We start from the raw sequence: 25,044 nt of genomic DNA on the forward strand, positions 1-25,044 counted from the left end.
GACGCCACTGCCGCTGTGTCTATTATGCAACTACCGGGTGTTTCAAAAATGACCGGTATATTTCAAAAATCAATAAAAACTAAACGCGCAGCGATAGAAATATACCATTTGTTGCAATATGCTTGGGACAACAGTAAATTTTCAGGTAGACAAACTTGCAAAATTAGTTACAATTTACAACAACAGATGGCGCTGCAGGCGATTTGAAAGATATAGAAGAAAACGAGTCTGAGTTCGCCATTCTGTAAGTCGTCTTTCTGCTTTAAGCGTGTGCTGTTCACAGATTGTAAGTTTGTTGTGAAAAAAGGGTTTATTCCTTAGAACAAAGGATTTTTCTGGTGCTGGAATTCCACCCCGTAGAACACAGTGTTGTTGCAACAAGACGAAATTTTCAACGAAAGTTTAATGTAATCAAAGAGCCGAAAAGCGATACAATAAAGGAGCTGTTTGAAAAATTTTGAAATCGCTAGACATGAACCCCTGCGACTACTTTCTGTGGGAACGTTTACATGGACGCCTCAGACGTTTACATGGGTTTCTGCTCATTTCATTCTGAGACTACGCCATGTTATTGTTACGCATGGTGGATATTTGGAAAATATCGTAGTTTAGATTTTTTCCAGGCTGCAGCGCCATCTCTTGTTGACAATTGTAACCAATTTCGCTAGTTTTTATGCCTGAAAATTTACTGTTCTCCCAAGCATATTGCAACAAATGGTGTATTTTTATCGCTGCCCGTTTAGTTTTTATTGATTTTTGAAATATACCGGTCATTTTTGAAACACCCGGTATTTTAGTTTACAGTTTTTGTACATTTTTTTTGTACATACTTTAAATTTCTCAAGTCATCAACTTTTAAAATTTGACACTGAAGATTACATGCATTGTGAGTTTAGTTTACACAAAATAGTCGCTTCACAATAAAACAAATTTTGAAAAATGCATCGATATTTTTTAAAGATTTCTTTATATAGTTTCAACCTAATTTAATTTGTTATAATTTGATCTGTCTGATCTTCTGATATGTTTGAAATAATAAAAAGTGAGTTAATATAAATCTTCACATCAGATATTGATTGGATCAAAACATTTCTAATTTCATAATAATTCTTTAATTGCCTGTATTGTTAACAGAATGACTGAACTAAATACTTTTTAGTGAAATTGATTTTTTTAAATATCCGTATTTTTACACATTAATAAAAAATACATAATGTATAATTTTATTGACAATATTAAAATACAAAACAGTAGGATCTGCTTTAAACTCGTGTTTCAACTTTTGATCATTTTATAAAAATATTAATAAAATTGAAAATGTTAAAATTCTAGCACATAATTTTTCATGATACATGACTTTTTATTATAACTATTATATTTAAAAAAATTATACATATATTGTTTTTGTACCACATTTGGAAGAACAAATCTACCTTATTTAGCATTTTTCTTTATCTTCAAAAAAATAAATTAGCATGAGCTACATTCATACATTTAATTTTATACTAATTAAACTCTCATTGGTAAATTAGAATTCTAAAACATTTTACATAAGATTTTTTTAATTAATTTTCTTAGAAAGTATAAATGTTGAAAATTAATTTTAAAGATAAAAAAAATAAATCTTGCCTTTAAAAGAATAAAATCTCTATGTATTTTAGCTCAGTTTTAATCACAAACATTTACTAATTAGAAGAAAATCTTAAAATGCGCATGGCTGATTGTAACAGAGTTTGAATGAGATCTTAAGCTGCTGTCAGTTATCCATTTTGAATCGTAAATAATATTATTTCATATTACTATCCTTTCAAAATTCTTTTAATGCGTGTAAATATAACTTATTTGGTAAATGATCATATGTAATAATTTCATTAAATATTCGACATTGTTCATTTGCCCATTTAGGGAAAAAATGGATACAATTGTCAGACTGAACGATTCTCTTGTATTTGTAAGTTTTAATGTAACACTTATGTATTACATTATGTATTTTATGTTATATACTTAATGTACTTATAATACTTATGTACTTATGTATTTTATGTTTTAATGTAACACTTATTATTTTGTTTCAGTCTTAAAGTTTTTATTGTGATATGAGCTAATCTCTGATTTTTAAAAATTATTTTAGGGAAAAATTTAATTTAAAATGAACAAATTGTAAGAAAATTAAAATAATGGAGGCATTCAATTATGTACATGTGGAGCAGTAACAACTTTGTTTCAACACTCATTTAATAATGGTTACATCAAATGAAACAAAAAATGTTTCTCAATAATACAGATATTAAGGTTAAATATATATGTATACATATTGTCCTAATACTTACTACTGTTTTTTTTTTATTAAAATAAGGATCATATGAATTGGAAATTGACATTTTATTTATTAAAGTCGTGCATTTCAATGAATGTGTAAATTAATGAATTTAAATTTTGTAATTTAGAATAAAAATATTTTTTAATGTAAATGTAATAGTTTATTTCTGATTTATGAGGTTAGAAACTTCAAATTTTAAGCATCTCTATTTACCAATAACATAATTATTAGGCTCTATGCATTAAAAATATTTGACTAGGTTGTGCAGATGTTTCATCTTGAAAAAATTTGAAAATCTTTGATTTAAAAATTTTTTATTTTAAACTTACTTTTAAAGTTTTTTTTATTGCTCTTCATGGTTATTTTGAAGAAGAAAAAAATCTGAATATAAGCATTTCATATAAGTATGCAAAGAATGTCTTCCTCCACAATATAGTAAGTAGTACTAAACACCTATTTTGGCGAAAGAAAATGAATTATTACGAAAACTTTTACCATATTTTACCTAAGCAGTTAAAAAAAAAGTTTTCAGAGTAGATTTCATTTCAGTAACTGCCTTTTTTTCATTTCTTATCTACTAAATAGTTCGGAACAGTTCAAAAATGTGAAGCATCTTTTAACCATCAAACAATCACTCTAGTGATTGTTTGTGGCAGTTCTAGATATAGTTCATCTGATTTTCCAGCAAATTATTGAACCATGATCCGATCTTTATAATGTATATAATGAAAGGTTTTCTTCTTTAAAATGAGCAAAGGCCATTCGTTCAAATTCATTTTATTGAAAATTAAAGATAACAAAATTATTTTAAAAATAGCTTTTAGCATCATTTTACAGACAGTACACAATACTATCTAAAATAAATGCCGAAGCGTGCAGATTTCCTTTGTGTAAAAGGTTTTTTTTATACGATATTCTGGAGAGTTGTTGCTAATCGTTTGACACCTTCCTCTGTGGACAACTGACGGGGTGAAAATACTCTGTGGACAGCGACTTTTCCGGAAGTGAACTGCAAGGTAAAAAAAGAAAATGACTTAAATATAAAATAAATAAATAATGAAACTTATGCAAATATAGTTTTCGAATAAAGTAGTACTTTTTAAACTGCAGGCTCTGCTTCCAACTTGATTCAATTCAATGAATTTTGAAATGACAGAATTTTCAGTTTTAACAAAGATGGACGAAATCAAGTAAACTTCCTTAAATGTATCTATTATTAATATCAGTGACCATTCTTTTATCCTAATAAAATTCTCTGACAGTGTATATATGAAATGAAAGAATAGATTTTATAGCAGAAATATAGATTCGATGGTTGTCCAAATGCATATTGAAGAGATACAAAAGCAAGAGATTCAAGATTTCCAAGTTTGATAATCTCTGCTATGAGTATTGTATTGAAAATGACAATGATTTATATTTGACATGCAAGTACAAAATGATTCTATTTTGCATAGCTGAGACAGGACATTAAAATATATTCTGTTGAACCCACTTTTTGAATTGACGGTGAATAGTGGTATACAATTCTTTGAATGCTAGGTGCATGTTTTCTTTTCAGTATTATAATGTGATTGACAATTATTCTCCTGAGTATTAAAGATATTTTCACTTATTGTGCATAGTTCTGTCCCTCATAGTGCATATTGTTACGAATCTGCGATGCGGCTTCCCAGCATAGTGGGTTCCATAGGAGGTCCCAGAGCTTGGCGACAAACTTGACGACCATTTGGCGACTTTGGCGCCAAAATAGATTATACCCGAAACATCGAGAATTTTCCCGATCCGTCGAGTAGGAACGGAGATACACCTCGAATGTTCCTGATTGGTTGAGAGGCTTCTAGCCCCGCCTCCTGAGACCTATAAAAGGAAGCACCCGCAACTGCCGAACGGACGGTGAATTGAGTCACGAACCAGTGGAGTCGAAGAGTAGTCGGAAGCGACGGAGAAGAGTTCGTCTTACAGGGACTAGCGGAGCAACGACGGAGTAGAGCTGCTGTGTATACTGTTGTATGCTGCACGTCTCGGCTGAAGATAATCGTCTGTTGTGCTGTATATAGTTGTCGTCTTTGTGCTGTCCTGTGTGTCTTCGTGTAAATAAACGTCGTTTTTTTATTTTCTACTGCCGCCTGCTGATTGAGTGTTCTCCACATCATATAACTCCCACTATCCAAACGAACCCCGGGAAATTTCGTTACAATATTCTTCTGTTCTACAATTTCTCGCAAACTAAAACTGGCTAATACATGTCAGTCAGTAGGTTAAAATAAAAACTATAGATCAGCATTATATAATAATACTAATCTAAAAATAATAATCAAAATCAAAAGTATCCAAATACGGTTTAAAAAAATGGTAAAAAAGAGAAGCGCAAGCGACTCACTGGAGAGTTATGAATCTCTATTTACGATTTCGTAATTTTAGTTTCTTTTTATTATTTTTCCTTCAAGATGATTCATTTTCTTTTATCATAGCTGAGTTTCTATGAAATAAAAATAAGAGGGGAAAACTTTAAAATAATAACTTTTAATGACTTGTTCTTTATTCAATATGATCTACTAGCTGATAAATACAGCACAGCTTGAGATGAAATTATTTTCATGCTTTCTAACTATTTTATTAATTGTTACCAACATCTCCTTAAAATCTCCGATACTTGGAAGTAAAACGCATATTTATAACAAAGTGAAAATGTATCGAAAATCAAATCCGCTCTTTGAAGCTATCTGGTGTAAACATTGCATATGAAAAAAATATCAGGTCTTGACTGATTCCCAACTCTTTTAATGTAAAATATACATTTATAGAAAATATTACAAAATCTTTCTATCACGGTGAATTTTTTAACTTAGATTAGTAAATATATACTGCAACCAAAGAATTTTAAAATGTATCAGTTTTAAAACTGTCATTTCTGTAAAAGTGAGACGGTTCTAAATGACTTTTAAAAAGCACGGAAATATGCCTATTCTTTATACTTTTTATAGAATGATAGAAATGTTTGTCAAACTATGTGACTGATAAATATGTGCTTATCGTATGGAATATAAAGGCAGTAGTTTCCAATGATACATTTCAATTTCCCTCGAACATTTTAAAAAGAAATAAATAGTTTTGAATAACATTTTTCATAATAAATCTTTTAATTTCGACCTTTCAGTGAAGTTTTGATTCATTCAAATTTCATTTTTCGAGCAAACGTCGGCTCCGAATAGTTATTTACAAGCATAGAGGAAACAAGAGTTTAAATTTATCACAAGTTAATTATTTATTGAATATTTGTGAAACTTTCATTGAAATCTTCTTTTTCCTCTTTTTATTCATTTATAAGAAATATTTTTAAAAATATATTCAATAGAGAAATAAAAAGCTAATTATATGAATAAAATTGTTATTAGTTATAAAGGAAATAATGTGTGATATTTAATTTGAACAGAAATGGGATCAAAAATCGTATTGCCCTATCTGATTTAGATTGTCTGATCATTTTAGAATTCTATTTTTTGATTTGCAAACAAACAGTATTTTTATTTTGTACCAACAATAAAAGGATATTTCTTATACCTAGTTACGTATTTTAAAAAATACTTATAATTACCTGTGTAAATATCTCTTTGACGATAGATACATCGTTTGGTAAAAACTGAGAGGGATCTTCCAGAAGATGAATGTCCCTGGAAAGTTTTCCACTCGGTATGTATGATTCCAACAGGCGATGTTTTAGTAAATAGTTAGCAATAGCTTCAGAGACTTCATTTTTATTCACCATCTGACTGGAAGAGTTGGTGAGGTAATTAAAAACGGTTCGGATTCTTTGGTCCAAGTGGAGATCTTTTTGCAATTCTTCGTGAAGCTGAAAATAAACAACTTATTAGAAACTGTCATCACCAGATTGTATTTTGTTCTTAAGACATTTAAAGGGAAAACAAAAAGTAGACAAACGTGTAACTAAAGAAAAGACTTTTATTAAATGCTGATTTTGTGATAGCAAGATTTTAACTTTAAACGATGCTAAGTTTCGCTACTATTAGAATCATTATTATAATTTCTGTAAAATTGCTTTTCAAATAAGATTCAAATATTATTTTCCTCGATCTAATGATATTAATAATTTTTGAAAGACAAACAGACAGGCAAAATATCATTCCAAAAATGATTATTTTCGAACTGAAAGAGTTTAAAACATGGAGATACATCAAATTTTGAAGTTAAATTCATTTGGATTATCTCAATATTGTTTGCTTCAAAAATTCCGCTTTTATCACTTTTGAAGGATTATGTTACTGTTCAAAGAAAGGATACGCAATCAATTAAATGAGTTTTTTGAAGGCATAGTTTTAATTTTTTTCTTTGATTTTTTAAAATTTTTTTAAAAATCGTATTAATTTTTAATTTTAAATTTGGATAGTATTCCTATATAATGTTTAGTAAAAAATAGAAAAACATCTCATATTCCATCTCAATCCTATTTTGATAAAATCATACAAGAGAAAATGTAAATGAGAAATACAGATTTCCACAACAGCACCAAAAATGGGCATAAATTCTTGATGGATATTCAGAGTTTTGACATTTGTTTGTCAAGAACAATCAATAGAATGTCAAAAACAATCAATATTTATTATGCCATAAATATTTCGTCAATATCTATTAGAAAAATAGATCATACCCTGCTTAAGTCAGATGACGTGAACTGTTCTATGAAACCACAGACTGCCGAGGCTTCAGACTGTGTCTTTTCCGTACTGTCAACGCTGAGTGTATTCATCAGGTGCTCCGAACCGCTGATAAGTGTGAGGGATTTCAGTTTTCTTTGCGATCGCTCGCTCTGAAGTGCCATCTCAAACGCCAGGCATGCACCGTCTGAAACTCCCATCAGATGATACGGACCTTTTGTTATGTTCTCAATTGACTGGAAAAAAAGAGTGGATGCTTGTCAAAATACATGGGCGGGTTAAAAACTGCACAATGATATTACCATTATGACGAAATGGAGGAATGGCAAAGTAGTTGAATGTGATTTTTTAATATTTAACGATCGATTAATAATTTAACTACAAAGAAAAGGCTCACAAAGAGAATGAAAATAATTCTTAATTTTTACTTAGGTATCATACTGCAAAGAAGAGCATGTAAGGCAGAATAATTGTGAAATGGATCAGTTTCAAAGTTTAATTCCATTTTGTTTAGCAAAAATTGTGGACTTTTTTTTAATACTCTCAGATCTCAAACCCTCAATTGTGTCTTTATGTTCATTCTATAACACTGAGAAATCTATTTTTTCTCCAAAACCAGGATAAGTTCATAAATAATAAAGTCTCAATTTTGATATATATCCTTGCGTACGCAACCTGTTGTTTATTCTTTCAAAATAAAAATCTAACACTACGATGAATTCGGAATAATATCTTGACTTCGGGATTGAAGTGTTTCTAGTTTGCGACTCATGAAAAATACGCCATAAACATGGGTTTGATGAGCATTAGGTCTCTTGTGTAAACATTAGAGAGAGGCTACTGACTCAGATCATATTGAAAATTGAGCTTAGTAAAAATAATGAGGTGCATTATAAAAAAGTTATCGAGTCATTTTACAACGGGATTAGGGATATTAATCTAATTCATTGTACACTTTAACAATTTGTGGTTTTGCAGTACCATTGCATGTTAAGACCAGTCTTATGTTAAACATATTAATGTTGGTGGTAGATGCATATATTCATAAAAATAATCTTGATTCGAAGATAAGCTTCCTAAAATCTTTTTTTCAAATATTACTATAAATTCAATTCACGATTGAGAAATTTTTGTTATTATGGGAGTCTGGCAAAAAGGACATCTTAATATTATCTTTATATTTCAATATTTCCCGTATTATATTTCTAAGTAGAAAGATTTATTTGTGCTTTCTATTTTTCTTCACTCTGAACAATTTGTTTAAAGCTTTCAAAATGCTATATAAGCGACAGTTAAAATACCATAACTTTTTCACTGATAGCAAAATGATTTCTTACAATCATTAAATGAATGCTTGTAATACTGTATGCATTCGAATAAAATTAAAAATGAACTAAAATCATATTTTTGGATTTCCACAAAACAGCATTAATTATAAAAAGCAAAATATTTGACTTTTGACTTCTGCCTAAATATATCAGATAAAGTTGTTATTGAAATTAACATAATGCATGCTTGATAAAGAGTGTTATTAAAATTTCGTTTTCTTCAAGCAACAGTTCTTGCAAAATCTTCACAAAGTACGTTACTCATAATTAGGAAAATTTCATCTTTAGGGCATATTCTAAAACTTAAATATATGTCGACAACTATAAATGGAAGATTTCACGAACAACTGCATTAAGAACTTTACCATGAAGGGTTTCTTACTTTTATGTACCATTGAGCAAGCGATTCCATATCGCCCGATGGTAAATCCTTCGTCCATACTAAAGCATACACCGGTCTGTTCAAAGCCTTTGCAAGAGGCTGGAAGCTCATTACATCTGTATCTTTGATGTGGACTATGAAAACGTGTTCACCCGAACTTTGTTCGTTGAGAACCACCAAGGGATCTTTGTGTACCAGGCTCGGTGGAAGCTTTATATTGGTTGTGGCCATCAGTGCTGGTGCTTTCATAGTGGTTTTCTCGCTGTCAGCTTTCTCGAATATTGCTTTGATGTCATCGAATTTCATTTCTTGGATCTCCTGCATGCTGACGGCCACATCGGAATAGGATTCGATCATTTGCTTGATCTCGACTCCGACCATAGAGTCTATTCCAATCTCACCCAAGCTTCGTGTCACATTGATCTGAGAGACATCTTCCACTCCTAAAAATTAGAAATTTAATAATATTTAATCACTCTTCAGTTATAAAACATGATTGTTGGCGAATTCTTGATTATAGTCTAAGGGTGACACAATATTGCAGCACTTTGTCATCAGATTAACTCATAATAAACCTTAAATGCAGTATGTATTTAATTTTAATTATAAAGGTCTTTCAATGAATTATTAATGGTTATAAATAAATAAAAATAGTGAAAGCATTTTTGGGGCTTTTTTGTGTGTTTTTTTTTAAATTGCTTATTTTTTTAAATCGGCAATTTATTATATCAAAATTGCTTTTGTTGGCTATGCATAAAATTATATAATGGTAAGAGGAATTCTTCTTTACCAGTGAGCGCTAAGTACACTTCCGCAAATTATGTAAGATACGCTAAAGAAATTTTATCATTAATCGATGTAGAAATCTGGCTACGTAAAGTTAAACATTCTTCGAGAATAGTCTCGTATAAAGTTATTGATCCTATTTAAATTTTAAAAATTATTCTCCCACCATTATTGTGGCTCTGTTTATTATATAATTGTTCCAATCTTATAATTCCATCTATTTTGTTCTGTAATTACACTATTATATTTAAGAAGGTGTTCCCTAATTTAATGTTTCCAGCCATTAGCATCTACCTACACGAAATTGAAACTTTCAATTTTGACTGAATCTTTGTAAAGCACATAATTTAGAAAAAACTTTAATTCTATTGAAGACTACATTAAGGCACAAATCAGTGAAATTCATTTCTTTATGGATAAAGAATAACTTTTCACGTACTTTTAAGACCATAAGAATTATACTTACCATAAAAATAATTAATTTATAAATCTCCATGATAAACTAATTTCCCACCTTTTATTAAATTTGCTGTCTTATAATAATTTTAAAAACCACAAAAATTCATTAGCATAATACTTTTACCACATAATGTGATTTAAACAATCAAGTTAATTATCAATTTATTATTGTAATTATTATTTTGAGATTTTTCAAATCATTAAATTTCTTTTAAGAAACAGAAACTTAGATTTTCACTTTAGTTCAAACTATTACAAAGTCTATTGATTTATTTTCATTATTTATTAATTAATCAAATTAATTTGATCTCATAATCTGGAGAAAGTTCTTTTCTTAAATAAATCTCAATAGCAATAATATTTTGATACATCAGTGCTACAAAAAATGGCTTTTTAAACTTTTAATATTTGTGAAAAGGGCTCTTTCTTGTAAAGGAAATTAGCTTACTGACTGAAAAAAAAATAGAAACTTAAGTAGGATGCGATTTTTTTTTCATGATCATAGGAGCATATTAATGAATGTGTTTAATTTCTATGATTTATAAAAATTGCCAAATCCAATCATTTATGATACAAACGTACCATTTTCCTTCCTGTATATTTTGGCACATTCCACAGGATTGAAAGGAAATTGAATTTGATTATTAAGATTTATCGAAACTATCATCTTCAACTAAGGAAATGATCGAAGGAGTACAATCACACAGAGGTTATGATTTTATTTTATCGCCAAAAGTAATGCCAGGTACCTTTTTAATGATCATTCTGGGGATCGGATTTCGGACCCATATAAAGTATTCGAGCTTTATTTTGGAATTAAATCCTAGTCCCTTTACTTGGAAATGCTGTGCATAAAGCAGCATATAAAATTGGACCATTCATAGTAGCGAGATTGCAGAGATATGGGGGTTGTCGATATTAGGTTGACTATAATTGAAATACTCATTTTTTTCGCAGCAGCTAATATTCTGTTTACATTTGCAAAACCTGGATAGAATGGATACAGTTTATTGCCTGAAAATTCAGGAGATTCGACAGTTCTGTTATCTTTGAGATTCTTCAGTTAAAGAAGACGCAATAAAGGCAATAAATGTCACTTACCCAATATTTTCAATATCTGTTGTATTGCATTTACTTGCACAGTCTTCCTGCTTTGTTCTGCAGCTACATATGATGTCACGACTGGACAATCCTGCTGACAGAAGATATCCAATGTCTGCAGACAGGAGCGGAGGCTTTGTGCCATAACACCGGCAATCATGGCATCTTCTCCCATATGCCTGTGAACTACTCCCACATCGCCGATGATACCCCACTGAATGGCCAAACCTGAAAGCAAGTATAGAAGGAATTAAATAAAAAGTGTAGACAGTAATATTAAGTTTATAATTTGCATTAACCAATATAAAATAAAATTGTCAGCTCTGAAAAAGAACTGTTTGTATAACGAGGACAATTTCAACAAACAAATGAAACTAATTTTAAAATATAAAAGTATACAAAGAATGATAAATTTATAATTTTAAGACTAACAACACGCTTGCAGTTATGAAAATAACTAGCATATACCTTTTGAGAATTTCAAAAACAGTTGATATACATTTTTAAAAACTGACTCAATCATTGGTTGTACTTAGTTATTTTATAGTAAATGTTACCTTCACTTCGAAATACTGAAACTACACAAGCTCAATTAAGCAAGTATTCTGAATTTTTGAAAAACTATTTCTTTTTACTTGAAACATTTCAAAACTTTTTTCGATCAAATCATGTGCAAGCTGATCGCACATTCTTTTAATCGTCTCGATGACATTTAACAGTACTGATGAAATTTAATTTACTGAATAGAAATTTTGTTTCCATTGAATAATATAAACAGTAACGTTTCCATCCCAGCATGAAGTAAGATAAGCTTATTGTAATTAAGTCTCTAAAATGACTACTGTACCATGCAAGCCATCTTTCTTTCTCTCCTCACAAACTCTTTCCATTACAGAATTAGCATACGCATAATTCGTCTGACCAGCATTTCCTCTTCCACCGCTGATGGACGAGAAGCAGACGAAATAGTCGATGTCCGGGCATAGCTTCCTTGTCAGCTCATCTAGGAATTTCGTGGCGTCCGATTTTGGGCCGCATACTTCTTGGTAATCTTCAGGAGTTTGCGCATCCATAAAAGCATCTTTCAGAATCTGATGGGTAATTGGGAAAAAAATGTTTTTTAAATGAAAACCTTTAAAGAATTTGAAAAATTCAGATTCTATTTTGTGCTATCTAGCATAGACTACAAGTCTTCATAATAATAATGTTTAATATTTAAGGTTTCACGGAAATTAATTGTGGCGTGAGACCAAGAGAGATAGTTTAAATTAACACACGTTTTCCTAAAGAAAATGTGAAATGAGTGTCATGTGAGTAGTGAATGAATTTATATTTTTACAAGAACGAATATATTCTGTAGACGCGCTCTCTCTCTTAGTGACAAGCATTTTACCAGCTATGCAAATGGAGTACCGCCTACTTAGGGTGGCTACTAGAAGACGGAAGATAATGGAGTTAAAGTCATATAAGCCCTTACCAACAAATTTCCTTCATGTATTTTGATTCTAATATATTAATTTTTTATTTAGGGAAAGCCATCAATTTCTTAGAATTTAATTCTCTAGTTAATAGTTATGAAGAAACCAACTTAAATTTCAAAACAGGCAGCTCCCATTTAAACATATACTTAAAAAGATCTTCGTAAAAGTTTAAACAATGTACCACGTGTCATTATCATGGACTACTGAGCCAACAGATAACGACAGAGTTGGGGACAAGAAACACGTCCTGTTTTTCAATCTTGAAGGGGTCGGAAACGAATTATTAAAACCTTTATGTCTCTTTTCAAGGTCAAATAAGGCGATGGAGATAAAATAATTGATCTTTGATCACAACGTCTGTTATTCTTGCTCTGTTACTGGTGGTAAACTATAGAAATCTTGAAACAAATGTCTACGAGTGTTTACTTCAACCATTCTTTGACTTCTTCCCATGCCTTTTGGATAGATAGATTCGTTGGATGCCTCGCTGCTGCCATAAAATGAAAAAAAATCCGATCGATATAGAGAAAAAAAAATTGATATCAAATCAAAGGTTTTATGTTGTTTATGGACGAAAGCATCATCTACACCGAGATATTCAAGAGAAAAATAGTGTTAAGCTACCTTTATACAAGTTGCTATGAAAAAAATCGAATTCTTCAAATTATTAAGAGTGTTTTATTGTTGTTAAGTTTCCAAAACATGGAAGAAAGAATCGACGACAGTAAAGAAATCGAGCGAAGTCAAATCTCAACGAAGAAGAGCCCATAATAGGAAGATAATGCATATCTCCAGTTGGTGAAAATATCAGATCATACTGAAATTTAAATTCTGAGAAATACTTGTGGATTTACCATTTTGTAAGGCGCATTTTCCAAATGAATGTGGGTGGTATCATTACAAGCAGTGGTTACAAGAAGGGAAAGTTATATTTATCTTGAGTTTAGAGTACAATAATGGGTCTCCAATACTTGTATGTGTGGATATAGATCACTAGTTTTGATAAATGGTAGAAGTGTAGCTATCAATCCGACAATTTGTTTGCACGACGTTCACAACAAAACGAAACGCCTGCTTACCACAGCAGAATTGAATATTCCACCAATTGGGCCTATACACATAGCTTCTTGCAACAATTTTTCAGCCTCATCTCTTTTGGCAACGTTCAAAGTCGACACTCTGATGTTCAGACCTTCATTCTTCAATCTTTTCAAACAATAGTGGTGATAAGGCGTCCTGGCACCGTACCTCGATGTCAAGATAATGTTCCTGGCACCTCTTTCCATTGCCCATTTGGTGAGCTCTATTCCGAATCCGCCGAGTCCTCCAATGACTATGTACACTTTGTTGAAGAAAAATTGGGTTTCTGGAACAGCAGGTAGTATGAGAGTTTTGGGTATTGCAGATTTTTGTGGTTCTTCGTCACGTATCTGAAAAAGGAATCATGGAATCAGAAAGAAGTGATTGGTATGATAAAAGCTACATTATGCAATCAGTAGATGGTTATTTGTATTTAATCGCCCATCAATTCTAGCCTATTACAGCTTGTTTTAAATTTAGTCAAATCAAAGTTGTATTTCAAATGTCGAATAAGCTTTTCCTTCGGAATTGCTAATTTCTGCGATTTTTATGCCGTTAAGGTTACAAAATTTATTAAATTGATATTTCAAGCATCTACAGCTTATATTATCAGATTTTAAATAAGTTTCTAGTATCAAGATCAGCAAATATTTGTTCGCTGTTAGTTTGTTTATAAGTTTCATAAAATACTTTTCACAAATATCAAAGAATTGATTTTATAGTCATATTTTCAGTTAAAAAAATTAGTGACTTTTCACCTTTAGCAGCACTTTTCCGATATGTACTCCTTTTGCCATGTATCTAAAAGCTTCTTCAATGGCATTGCGTCCAAAAACAGTTCTGTCTAGGGTTTGAACAACGCCAGTTTTAATACCATCTCTGACCATGTCCATGATATCACAAATAACGCCTTTTCCTTCGTCATCAAATACTTGATCCAAAAATACGGCATGGAATGAAACGTTTTCCAAAAATACCTTTGAATCTGGAAAAAACAAATGCAAGATAATTTATTTGGATAACCTTCCAATTAACGAAACTTGTGACCAAAAAAACCAACTACGAAAAGTCTAGGATGACGATTCTGATATTTAAAGAAAGTATTTCTGGCTATTAGTATTTAAAATATATCGGAAGAAATTATAATTGAAGCAGTACTTTTTCTTTTTGCATACACAAAAAACGTGCAAAAGCATTTATGAAACTGAAAAGAATTTATGAAACGGTTTTATATAATATAATGAAACTGATAATTTGACTGTGGGAAATGAATCCAGGAGAAGGTTACGAATTATATTCTCTGGCTGTGAGCATAGTTCCATTATTTATGAAGTATTCTACCAGTTTTACAAAAGAACTTTTTTTAACGGAAACACAGTTATGGGTTTTTACCCAGAAAATCCTCTTAGGAGATATTCTGCATCTATGCATTGAAACTAAATCAGACATCTACCCTAGATATAATTAACATATTGATGACCAGCTCTTTTAATCAGAATTTCTTTCTTAATCATATATTTATAGAATAGGAAACTATATAAGCTTTTTTATAATAGTTTAATATAAATAAATTTTCTTTTTGGTATGATAAACGGGTTAGTAATAATCTACGTGTAATGGTACGCAACAGGTTTTCAAATATATCTTGTTTAACGGGGTTTTACTTTTAAAGAGCATATTCTACCCGTTTTAGTTGGAATTTTTTTCATCGTTGGTAATTCACTCTGCAACTTGGTTTTTTTTAGCTATCCGGAAAACCTGAAGATTGAATGCTTGTAAGGAACCGGTGCAAATTTGCTAGAAAGGCGTCACGTACTAGACTGCCCCTTTTGGAGTACCCAAGTGAATTACCGCTTTGGAGAATTGATCTCCTGCGAATTCTCAGAGGCTTTGAGCTGTTAAGATTGTTTATTACTGATTTACTACTTGCATGCTACTGTAAGTACTTTTTACGTGTGTATCGTCTGTGTTTTGTTACTTATGGGTTTGTGTAGAATAAAGCGTAGCTTTTCTTTATACAACCAGTTGAACTTTTCATCATGCACACATTCACCAGAATTTTAATTCTTTCCTAATACTATGTTCTTGAATAAGGCTCAGACACGATAATACTGTCGCGAAACGAAAGCGCGTCGATTGCGAGATTTGACCCAGCCAATAAAATCCTGAAATCCTGTCGATTCTGCCTCTTTCAGAGGTGGCGGGGTGATCGGCTGTTCACACAAGTTCTAGCCAATCAGCAACGTTTGGCATAATGACTCGAGTTCACTCGTGGCCGGTTAACACTATGCTAAGTGTTCCAAAGTCATTTTGACCAAAACGAAATAAAATATTTCACCCTCTTTCATAGAAATACTGGGCCATATAAGATAAGAGCTGCCACATAAAAATTTTTAATGATTTGAAATGAGAATATTATAAAGAAATTAAAATATTTAATATTAAATTGTATTTAATTTTGATATAATTTTATAATTAATAAAAAGAATAAATTTTTAAATTATTTTCTTCGAAAGTAGGTTTTAATTGTTATAGTTTTAATAGAATTTAATACTTTCTTTTTACATATATTGTCTGCAAATATTTTTTCAAATAGAATCCTTCCTAAAATATAATGTGGCTTTCTGAGAATAGAATGTCAAACCTATTCGCCTTGTTCAATCTTGTGTGTGTGTGTGTGTGTGTGTGTGTGTGTGTGTTATCATTTAGTTTACCAAATTTAGGCTATTCTTTGCAACAACTGCATTGTTTATCCACGGATGGCATCTAATTTGTAATGAGGTTACATAGCAGGATATTTACAAAATGGTTAGAATAATTTGAGATAAGACTTTGCTTAGATTACAAATTAATGGAAGTTCTTCCTTACGTATCGGACGGTTCAACGCCAAATCATATTTCCCGATTTCAACAATCCTTCCATTTCTAGCAATGCATCGGAAGTTTGCTTGAAATTTGTCATCTGCCAAGGAATTTAAGATGACATCTACACCTAAATATTCAAGAGAGAGAGAGAGAGAATTATATTAGAATTTTGCTTCTAACTTAGAAATGTACAAAATAAATTATCTTATGAGGTCAGTAATTGTAAAACCTAAAAAAAAATTCATTATTTATGGTTCCATCGGGAAATTAAGAAATGTAAAGCATGGCACAAAGACAAATTTTCGGAATCCCCTGAAATAAATTTTCAAAGCGAAATTTGCAGTGTACGAAAAATGAATAAAAAAAAATTTAAAAATCATTATAATTTTTGATATTTTTTACCCCAATACCAAATAACGAGTCCAATAAATACAGTTATTAGCAAAGACAGACTTTATCATTGTAAACTAACTATTTAAAGTGCCATTCTACTAGCCATTGTTAAAGGTGTGCTCTGAAGTTTTATTTATCATATAAAGATCTCTCGAGACATTCTTTTCTCAAGATTTCACCGTTAATGAAGATAATAGAACAAACCAATTACTTTGCCGTTTCCGATGGATTAGTCACTAGCAAATCGCGGCCACACGTGTTGCTGAACTCCTGAAAGTTCTGAAGTAACTCTTGTAAGCTCAATATTCGTTGATTTTGCAAATAGTATGTTGCAAGAATAAATAGGGATATGAAGAATTACATTCATATCTTTAGAACATTTATTGCGGTCGCTATAACATAAAATTATATGATTGTATATTATAATAAAAAATAATAGTTATGCGAAATGCATGAATTCTTTTTTTTACCATAATATAATGTTAAAAGTCTATAAAAAGAGAAAAAAACTGCTACTCTTACCTCTTTCATTCGTCCTTGAAAGGATCATAGGTTCAAAAGAAACGTTGCGAGAACATCCTATATTTTCCTCCTTGATTTGGGGGAATTTCTTTTTCAAATAGGCTCGTTTCTCATCATTACCTAAAATTGGAGGATGTGATACAAATGAAATAATTCATTTCTAAACGTAAATGGAATATAATTCATTTCAAATGTTCGAAAGTTTTGACTTCAATAGCTTATAAACAAGAACTCATTTCCAAAATTAGCATTAATCATTTCAAAACTAAAAAGATGAAATTTTCAGAGATATATCAATAGCAAGAACACTCAGCTATTTAAGATATCTCCGATAATGTGGTATAGGAGACGCTGTAAAAACAAAAAAATAAGTTATCTTATGATGGCTCAATATGACCAGTATCCAAGAATAATAAGATGCTTAGATATTATGTACCCCTAAAGTCTACAAGTAGTATTAGTTAGAATATATTGTATACCATTTTCACTTTACATTTCAAAACATGAATAATTACAATAATATAATTTTGAAATAATTTATTTTATTGTATCGACCTGCCAATTTATAAAAATACCCAATAAATATAAAGATACACTTATTTTTGTGTATAAACAAATTATTTGGAATATTTTTTTAATTATTTGTGTGATCATGTAAGATAAGTTATATTTAGACATCATTGCAATCATTCGCCATATGAAAACAAAACTTCAGGGCAATACTCTGTACAGCTCATGGCAATACCGTTCCATCCACAACTTTTGCTGAAAAATAAAGTACATTTCTGCATGCTGAAGGTGTTCAGAGGATACCACGGCAAGACATTACTTCCTTTGTATGGTTGTATCAAACAGAAGCAATAAAGTTATTAATCACTTTATACCAGATTTCTCCTGATGAACATTGCCATCTACAAGAGAAAATTTAACCTCAAATTTAATTTTATCACATGGAAATATGCCACTAGAACCACAATCCCTTTCCTAGTTTGCCTTTTGCGAGTGCAATTTAAATCCCGTTTTCCACAATCCAGCACAACTAGCTTATCCTTAACATGTTAAGCATCAAAATTTTAACAAATGATCAGTTAAAAATTATTACTCACCCACTGTTGTGAAAACCTCACAATTCATACTCAGGGCAATCGTTATGGCTGCCATTCCGATTCCACCGCTTCCAGAATGGATCAAAATGCTTTCACCAGGTTGTAACTTAGCTCTTGTGATGAGAGCGTAGTAACAGGTGGCATACACCACTGGTACTGTAGCAGCTTCTTCTAAAGTCCAGTTTTCTGGAACTTCGAGGCAGTGGTGGGGCTCTGCCAGAATGGATGTAGCCATAGCCCTTGCAGGTGCGAAACCGCATATTCTTTTACCAGTACCTTCCTCCCTGCCAGAAAACTCAAAGCCAAGTACTGAATTTCCACGGTGTTGATCTGTAAAAGAGATCGAAATAATTACTAAATGACAACTTTCTATATCAAATGATGACATACCAATAATAAAATGATTTCTATAAGAGATTTGTATCATGGTTGCAGAATTTTATAGATCAGAATGTTACATTGGGGGTTTACAAATGTGAGTATTTTTAATTCGAATTCTTCGGAAATTCGAAAATCTTGTTAGAACTTTGAATTCGGTTTGAACATAAGGCTAAACTAGTGTTTGCAATTTGAATCGGTTTTAATTTTCTCAAATACGAAATAAAAATTGAAAAAATGGGTAATAATTATCATTTTTGTTAAATAAATAACGCCTGTATATTGTATTTTCAGTAATCGTAAGCGAATAATTTTTAAGGCATTTGTTTCATTAGAAAGATTCTATGCGGATTATTGAATTATCAATTGCAAATTTATTATCATTCAGATTATTCATTCTAAAATTCATTAAGAAATTTCTTGCTTTAAAAAATAGTTGCATTGGAAAAATACATTGGAAGTAGATTGTAGTATTATTTAAGGTAGTAGATTGTAGTATTATTTGATACAATTGTTGAAATCAAAGGGCTAAGCACCTTTATTTATTAAAATTACAAACGTAATTTTAATATTACTTGTATAATTGTTAAAATTGTTTTATTTATTGTTAATATTATTATACATATTAAAATTACTTATTCATTGATATTACTTTTATAATTATTTGAAACGATTTAATTGCAGATATTATTACTTTATAGAATTTTCTTATTCAATATGCATTATTCATAAAAGCTATTATATATTGAAAGTAATAATTTATCATTGTTTCCATCTGCTCAGATGTTTTTCGCTATACTTAATTTCAACACAGTTTTTATTAAATAGAATTCTTACCTAATTTTTGTTATTCATTTTGGCCAATTTTAGTGCATTAAAAATTCTACTTTGCCTTATTTAGTTTCACATGAATAAATAACTCCTTATCGTAGACATTATAATTATGATTGCAGTTAGGATGCCAGTAAAGCTATAAAAATCTCTCAAGATTAAACATTTGTTAGCTAAAATTTTAGGTATTATTAGAATGCATTTATAAAAATGTATGGTCTTTTTTTATAATATTTGAATAATAAAATGGATGTTATGCTAATTATAGATTCAAAACATTAAATGAATCGAGTAAGAATTTGCAAAATTTTATTTTATTAAATGAAATCTATTACGCTTCTTCCGTTCAATTATATAAATATGCCATTTAAAATAAATCTAGATCTTCCACGAGAATCAAAATTCTGAACCGTGACTGTATGAAGAAATCCATCCCGAGAGCTGAAATGCTCTTTTTCCTCTTTAATGTAGAGTTCGACTAACATGCACAACATTATTTTTAGTTTAATAGGATCTCGAACGCCAAAACCAATACCAGAGTGCCAGAAAAGCACCGCAATTATTTTTAATAGATATTATTAGTTATTTATTGTTATATTATCATCATTGGATGTTACATGGAACATTATTAGACACTCTTATTTAATTAGACTTGCTAGTAAAGACAGAATTTTTTAGCCGCTTCTTGATGCGTCAAACTCAAGAAATATCAAATACTAATGTATTGTCAATCGGAATTCATTTCCGCCTGTTCCATTTTTAATATTCTCAAAATTTACTAATTGGTTTATTTATTAATATAATTAAATCTTGATGCTAACTGGGATTTTTTTAGTGTGATTTTCAATTAACCACCTATATAGGTGGTTAATTGAAAGAAAAAATTTAATTCCAAGATTATATAATATTTATTTTAATAAATTATGAATAAAAAATAAAAACAATTATAATAGAGAAAAATTATACTTTTTAGTGTATTAATAAAAGTATGTTTTTAAGAACTACTTTCAGTAAATCTATTTTTACACTATAAATGCAGCCGTTTATTTTTCAGGGGAAAAAAGCATGTTATAGTTTTAACAGTATTAAATATTTTTTTCTTAATAACCTGTATTTTTTGAAACTATATTTTGTTACATTTCACTTATCTTTTTTCACAGTCGTCTGTTGAATAATGAAAAATGGAAGAATAGAAATCCTACTACTTTCTTTATAAAAAATGAAAAAACGTTATGTAGGAAAGAAATCGCTCATTATCCATAAATAAAGCAATAAAGAAACTGCGTCAAAAAAAAATTATTGCTTTATTTATGAATAATGAAAAATTAAAACTGTTTCAAACTTATTCTTCTAAAACTTCCTTCGCTTTAATGATTATTAATAAAATTATTTCATGTCTGCCTACTATACTTTCATGTCTTCATACATTTATACATATTATTTTAAAAACAAAATAAAAACATACGTGGTGTTGTTCCTATCGAAAGTTTTCCTGTGGCCAACATAACATCTTTGAAGTTTACAGTAGAATAATAGATGTGCACCAGTTTCTTGTTTTCCCGAGGGGCGTATTTGACACTCGATTCGATCCATTCGAAGGAAGAAAGATCTCCATATTTTCTGCAATTCACGTAACTGTGTTCCATGGGTCTCGGCTGCTTTTCTGAAAGAAAAGATCATAAGATCTATAACTCCATTCCATTTTAATACTCTAAGATATCGATCGCATCCAATTTATTTTTCATAGTTTTGCATGCAGAATAATTCACGAGCACTTAATATTTTCTTTATAAACTGAAATGGAGCACTAACGTCAAGGCAAACCCATTAGATATCCGAAGAACTAATAGACAATATTGATACATATAATAATGCAGATGTTCAGATTCATACAAAATAAAATTGGTAGTAGTTTTAAATCTTATCCTGTACTAAGAACTGCTTAACTAAATAACACAAGATAAATTTAGTATATAACTGCGAAAATATAGTAAGAGTTGTTTTTGAAAAAAAAAAATTGTTTTCATTGTGTTTAAAGTTTTCTTGAGTCTTGGGAAAAAGAAGCTAAAATTTTCGTCATTCAGATTATCATAATTTTCACGAGTCTAGAAAATTAGTTTTATAATATCTAAGAAGCCTGCTATTGACTCATTTTCAAATTGGCTTTTTAAAATCATAACAGCACAAAATTGTCTAATATAAATTTTTATCGTCATTTTGAACGCCCAGTTTTCTTTAAGTTGCATGACATGTCTAAAGGTTTACAGAGCAGACACTAAATATAGAGCTGTCAAATTTTTGCACAAATATATTTCGGAGATAACAAATATTTAACTCAAAGTTTTTATAAAATTTTAATGAATCAAAAATTAAGAATTTTTTTTTCATTTTTCCCAGCCTAACTTCTTAACATATCACAATTTAAAAGTAATTCTTACATCTTCTTAGGATCTCAAAAATGAGACTTTCAGAGACACCCATTTTATTTCCATGTCATTTTTTTTCTTTCATTTATAGATATTTTCTAATTTGATACAATTTATAGTAATGCTTTTATTATTTTTATGAAATTCAAATCAGTGTTATTACAAATTTTAAAGTCAGTTTTCCATTTTTGTTTGCTGGCATTGTTGTGTATGGATGCAGCAAGATTATATTATCCACCTCTATCGGGAATGGACTCAAAAGTAGAATTATACTATTTCACAGTTTCCAACTTTAATATGCTATAATTAAAGTGACCTTATTTAAACCTATGCAGAATCCGTTCAAGTGAATGTACTTCGTAAAAACTTGCTTTAGGCATTGAGTGAACTATGGGAAAGGAAAGTTGCATGAAACGTAATAATAGTTTAAATTTTGATCACATTAAATATAGACAGCTTGGTTATGCAAATGACGAATGTTTAAAGTACTTGCCGTAAAATTACTTATCATCTTACATTTAGAGAACGAAGATACAGCTGACCTGTTCATATTGTTTTATCAGAATGAGAACAAAGATTTACCTCCGTGCGTGAATACCGGCGCTTGTGAAAATGACCTATGTCGAAGAATAGACTGAAAAAAGATAATTGCTGAAGAGACATTAGTTAAGCGTCCTGCTTAGATCATAGAAATGGATTTCAAATGAAATTATGAAAAAGAGTCACTATAGCTATGGCTGAAAGAGCATCCGGTGGCCAATATTTTTCAACAAGTACTCGAGTGATGCCACAGATTTTTCCCTTCCTTGATCTATATATGAAAAGTTCCGAGATCCATTTATAATGGTATCCATGGAAGTTCCACGTGATGCAAAGCTGCATTCTCGAGATGTGGAACAATGCATTGATTTTGCTCACCCATTTCTGGTCAAAATAAACGTTCACAATGTATGTATGGCCTTGGTACATTTTGTGGTCGGATGATTCTCATTTGACTCTAGACATAGCAATGAATATACCGAACTCTCGGATATCATATGTCCTAACATAGAGCATGAAAGGTCTTTGCATTCTGAATGACATTACTATATGACGTGGTTTGATTGCTGATGTCGTTACTGGCGCTTTTTTCTTTAAACAAAATACTCCTCTAAATCATAAAAGATATTCCGTCAAGGGCTTTCGTTACTACGAGTTTCTGAAACAGTAAAACATTTCTGCCTTACAAGAACGCAAATGTTTATAGATTACTATCTTCATGCAGCATGGTGCAATATCTTATATTGTTCGGAAGTGAAGAAGCTGCTTTATGGCCACTTCGAAAATAAATGAGTCATTTCGAGACCTTTTCTGATCAGATTATAATGTGATAAAATAGTGTTTAAATTTGTCGGATTTTTTTTCTTGTTTATACTCCACCTTTACAAGTGGTAGTCTAAATTTGATTTATTAATTTTTATTGCAAATTTTTTACCCATGGACCAAATAGCGTGTATACTTTTCTACAGAAACCTCAACCAGAACAATATCTGTCAGTTTAGGTATAACATTTCTGCACGTACAGGGATATACTTTAAAAATACTGCTTTTAAAAATAGTTATTTGAAATATAAATTACTCTTTATACTTCGTTTTAATTTCATAAATCTCTAAATTTTTTTTTAATGTACCCCATCGGTATATCATTTTTTTAATCCCTTCCCATTGTATCTCTTCTTTCACCTGGAGCTTTTTGATTTGAAATTTTTTTCCCGTGATAAGATTTTGTAATTTTTATAGGAATGAGACGTTTATACAATCAATGCTTTAGGCACATTCAAATAAATAAATAAGCCAGAATAATATAAGATAAACCAATCAAGACTAAAACATTACATACTTTGTTGATTCAGACTAGAATTTTTGATATTTTCTTTTTTTTATCAACCTTTAAAATTTTCATTTTATTAAATTTTTATATTTTAAATTTTTTTTTAATTTTTCAACCTATTAAATTTTTCACTTTAAATAAAACTAATTAGCTATTTGCATGAGCTAATTAGATTTATCTAAAAATATTTTTCACAATCTTTGTTTTTCTACACTTTATCTGCCTGGTTTTATAATCCTTTTTAGTCTTTAAGTATGCTTAACTTTGCATGAAATGTCACTTTTTTTATCAGTCAGATATATAAAAAAACTATTTTATATATAAAATTATTTTTTCATTTAGAGTACTTAATGCAACAGAAAATCACAAGAGAATAGTGTAATGGTCATTAAAAAGCTTTGTACAAGGATACTACATTTTTGAATTTCAAAACTATCCTATATTTTTCAGTCTGCTATTAAAATACTATGAGTCAGTTTATGTATTGCTTTGATTAACGTATATGAAGAGAATCTTTACTTTCTTTGATGAGAATATGTCTGTATGAGCCCCAAGTTCCATCTTTCCAGACATTCATCACCATATTCTTTGTTATTAGATTCTGGAAAAAGGGATGTTCTAAACTGAATGATGGAAAGTTGTTTTCTTGCTTTTTTCGAGATATAAACACACACCTGAAAAAAATAATAATAAATGATAGTGATATTGAAACACTCCTTATTGTTCTTTCATTACTGTAGATTGTTTAACACCTGTTATCTGAAAGAAATATATGATTAATATCATACATTTCTCTTCATAGATTCTTATAAATTCCGTCTATTCAAAGGTTTTCAGAAAAAAAATTCATAAGCAATAGAGCTATCGTGCAACATTTGTTTTTACTATTGTTTCAGGTTTTAAAAGATATTTTCAGATGACAAATCCTAAAATTACATTATAACCTGTTAATTCTGTTTTGAACTTGGTTAAGTGTTACTCTTTATCTCGTGATTATGTGCCCATATGATTCGTAAGCATTTAGATAATAGTGAGTATTT

At 30.2% G+C, this 25,044-nt stretch overlaps 1 protein-coding gene across 1 annotated transcript in view; it reads right to left on the bottom strand.

Annotated features, from left to right (window-relative positions):
- Positions 1–3,101: 3,101 nt before the first annotated feature.
- Positions 3,102–25,044, bottom strand: part of LOC129984469 (fatty acid synthase-like) — a 66,368-nt gene continuing 44,425 nt past the window's right edge. The window contains exons 17-29 of the mRNA XM_056094355.1: positions 24,524–24,678; positions 21,174–21,371; positions 18,500–18,829; positions 17,394–17,513; positions 16,483–16,605; positions 14,372–14,598; positions 13,613–13,963; positions 11,900–12,143; positions 11,053–11,280; positions 8,707–9,149; positions 6,990–7,232; positions 5,919–6,173; positions 3,102–3,329 (exon numbers count right to left, since the gene is read on the bottom strand). Coding sequence (XP_055950330.1) covers positions 3,225–3,329; positions 5,919–6,173; positions 6,990–7,232; positions 8,707–9,149; positions 11,053–11,280; positions 11,900–12,143; positions 13,613–13,963; positions 14,372–14,598; positions 16,483–16,605; positions 17,394–17,513; positions 18,500–18,829; positions 21,174–21,371; positions 24,524–24,678 — 3,022 coding nt within the window. The 3' untranslated portion in view covers positions 3,102–3,224. The remainder of the gene's footprint in view (positions 3,330–5,918; positions 6,174–6,989; positions 7,233–8,706; positions 9,150–11,052; positions 11,281–11,899; positions 12,144–13,612; positions 13,964–14,371; positions 14,599–16,482; positions 16,606–17,393; positions 17,514–18,499; positions 18,830–21,173; positions 21,372–24,523; positions 24,679–25,044) is intronic.

The sequence above is a fragment of the Argiope bruennichi genome, chromosome 9 (genome assembly GCF_947563725.1).
Source record: "Argiope bruennichi chromosome 9, qqArgBrue1.1, whole genome shotgun sequence".
Lineage (NCBI taxonomy): Eukaryota > Metazoa > Arthropoda > Arachnida > Araneae > Araneidae > Argiope > Argiope bruennichi.